The sequence below is a fragment of the Halyomorpha halys genome, unplaced genomic scaffold, assembly GCF_000696795.3.
Source record: "Halyomorpha halys isolate HHAL.00 unplaced genomic scaffold, Hhal_1.1 Scaffold2125.1, whole genome shotgun sequence".
NCBI lineage: Eukaryota > Metazoa > Arthropoda > Insecta > Hemiptera > Pentatomidae > Halyomorpha > Halyomorpha halys.
The window spans coordinates 8,863-11,462 of NW_027106509.1; the positions used below are offsets into that span (position 1 = coordinate 8,863).

A 2,600-nucleotide genomic window follows, 5' to 3' on the forward strand; every position below is an offset into this window, starting at 1 on the left:
AGGTAGTCCAGGCTCACTAATGAGTTGTTATATTTGAAAGAAATTTCATTACTGAAGCGATCGGAAATGACATTAATAAAGTTCCAATGAGAATTATTTTATAAGTTTACCTGAACCTGTTTTTTTATATGTATTTATTTATTACTTTTAATATATAAATTTATTAGTTATTTTCTGTTACGCTGTAGCCGTGAGTCAATTCTGTAGGTTATGGAGCCCTCCTTAGGTCCACCCAGACTCATAAAGAGGGTACTCTTAATTTGGAAAAAATCGGGCAGTTGAGCGTTATCTTGAAAAAATCACCTTTTTGTTCAACCATTGTTCTCAAAAACAGTGCTTCATTACAAAGTACTGAATCACATTAAACACATTTTAATATAACTCTTTAAAAGTTATTTTATTTCTAGAATATTGTGGATACTAATTTAAACATTATACTTATGCAATTATTAACCATTTTAATAAGTACATTTATTATTTATTAGTTGTTTAATATCTAAATATATTATTTGAACCTATTAAAGTTATTATATACAAACATGAAGCCCGCTAGAAACTTGAAGAGAATCATTAGTGATAGGATTGGAAATGCTCCAGCCAAGACGTTCATGAGCGCATCCAAGAGAAACCCAAGCACTAGAAGTTTCTTCCTGCCAAAAGCATCGGACAAGAATCCCCATAGCATTCCAGACAATATCATACCTGGAAATAAAAAATAATCAATTATTTATTAATTTCAGTAAACTTTTAATATTTTAGAATGTATTACCAATGTTCAAGATGCCTAACTACAAATGGTGATTTTAGTCATATAAATACCTAATATATTTAATAATATAACATTAAATTTGTCAATTAAGAGAATATTTAATTTATTTCAACTGTAACTCATGATTAAATATCTTGCAAGTTCGGCAACTGCCATTTGAACAGTTAAGTTGTTTCTCTCCTCTCCTTATATGTTAGCCTATTAGAAATAAACTCCGATTACTAATAGGAATACTAACAAACCATTTTAAGAGACATTTGAAGGTTTGTGGATTAGTACATAATGAAACTTGTCATCAATGTGGACAGGTCCCATAGGATGCTCTACACTACAAAGCAAACTGTGACAGGTATGTGTCACTGAAGTAAAGTTCCTGGCCGTCCCCTTTGGATGACCGAATGAAATCCAAAATTAATCACTCGAGATGGAAGAATAGTAGGTAGTATAATTATTACTCCATTGATCTTTCTTGAGGTTGGCAAAATGGACCAACAGGCCCACTTGCCAGACTTGTTCCTTCTCCTGTACCAGTACCAGTACTGTTAACCTTTTAGACTCAAGGAATAATGTGAGTACCAATTGAAATTCTGACTGTCACAAGATTCTCAAGCAAAAAGGTAATTTTTAATTCCCACTTGAGTAAAATGTCTTTCAAGGATCAATATAATCTTTTATTATTGTTCTAATGGCCATAGACACTGTGATTCTCATTGCCATGGCAATCCAGAGCAAAATGTTTATACTGAAATACATTTTTCATTATACATACATCTCTCAGAAAAAAACCTTTTTATTGTATTCAAGTCTGAGTGGAAAACTGGCCAAATTGAATTAATTTTAAATTAGAACATGCTGTAGAATATTTCCCAGAATAAAAACATGGTCATGGGCAAAGAAATCATCTACTAACTTTTTTTTCTTATCCTGAAGTCGTTGGTCGACTGTTTGACCAATCGATGTCTTGCTGTCCAATATAAATTTGATTTTTTCAAATGTTCATTGGCCAGTGTTTTGTCTCTGAATTCATTCAGGTGATCTCCATTCATTCTCCCGTGGCTACGCAGCACACACATGGTATCCCGAGCAAGGCATATCTTATATAGATGATTCTGCAAGTAATCGTGGCCAGTCATCAGGCAGTATTGGGTTTTGTACTAAACTCTAATATCTTTTCCCTTCCACCTTTTTTTAGTGTGTTGTTTTTGTTTCCTCCTTAATTTTGGTCCTTATTATTCTTTTTTACCGAGTCATAGGATCTTGGACGGAATAGTTGTGGAAATTTTAACCCTTGTCTGACAAGAATATCTGCTTCTTTGTTTCCTGAAATTCCACAATGACTCGGAATCCACTGTAGAACTATATTAGTGCTTTGGAGAGTCAGGTTGTGGAGGAGGGATTTGCATTCCAAAATAGCACTTGATAGACATTATTGTGTGTTATCAACAGTAAATATAGCTGCTCGAGAGTCAGTGAAGAGAAGATCATTTCAATCTTGCCTTCCAGATAATGTTCTTAAGGTGATGAGGATAGCTACAATTTCACTGTCGAAGTTTGTACCTTCCTTACCTACTGTTCAATGACTGCATTCTGGGGTAAAGCCAAAGTATGATTATAGAATTGGTTCTGAGTTTTATTTAGTGGACTATATAATGTGAAAACAAATATATTTAACACTATTTCAATTTACATTGGTTAACGAATATAAATTATTAAACTTATTAACCTATGGCATGGATCGATTACATTTCTTCTTGTTGTGTGCTGTTGTGAGATGATTGTTGGATGATGGTGATGTTTCTAATTTTGCTTGCCCATTCTTCTCTCCACCTCC

The 2,600-nt window shown here is 33.3% G+C and overlaps 1 protein-coding gene across 1 annotated transcript in view; it reads right to left on the reverse strand.

Moving 5' to 3' along the window:
• Positions 1-539: 539 nt before the first annotated feature.
• LOC106691162 (putative transporter svop-1) overlaps positions 540-2,600 on the reverse strand; it is a gene marked incomplete at its 3' end in the record, with an annotated part of 9,111 nt that continues 7,050 nt past the window's right edge. Inside the window, exon 3 of the mRNA XM_067044860.1 lies at positions 540-702. Coding sequence (XP_066900961.1) covers positions 540-702 — 163 coding nt within the window. The remainder of the gene's footprint in view (positions 703-2,600) is intronic.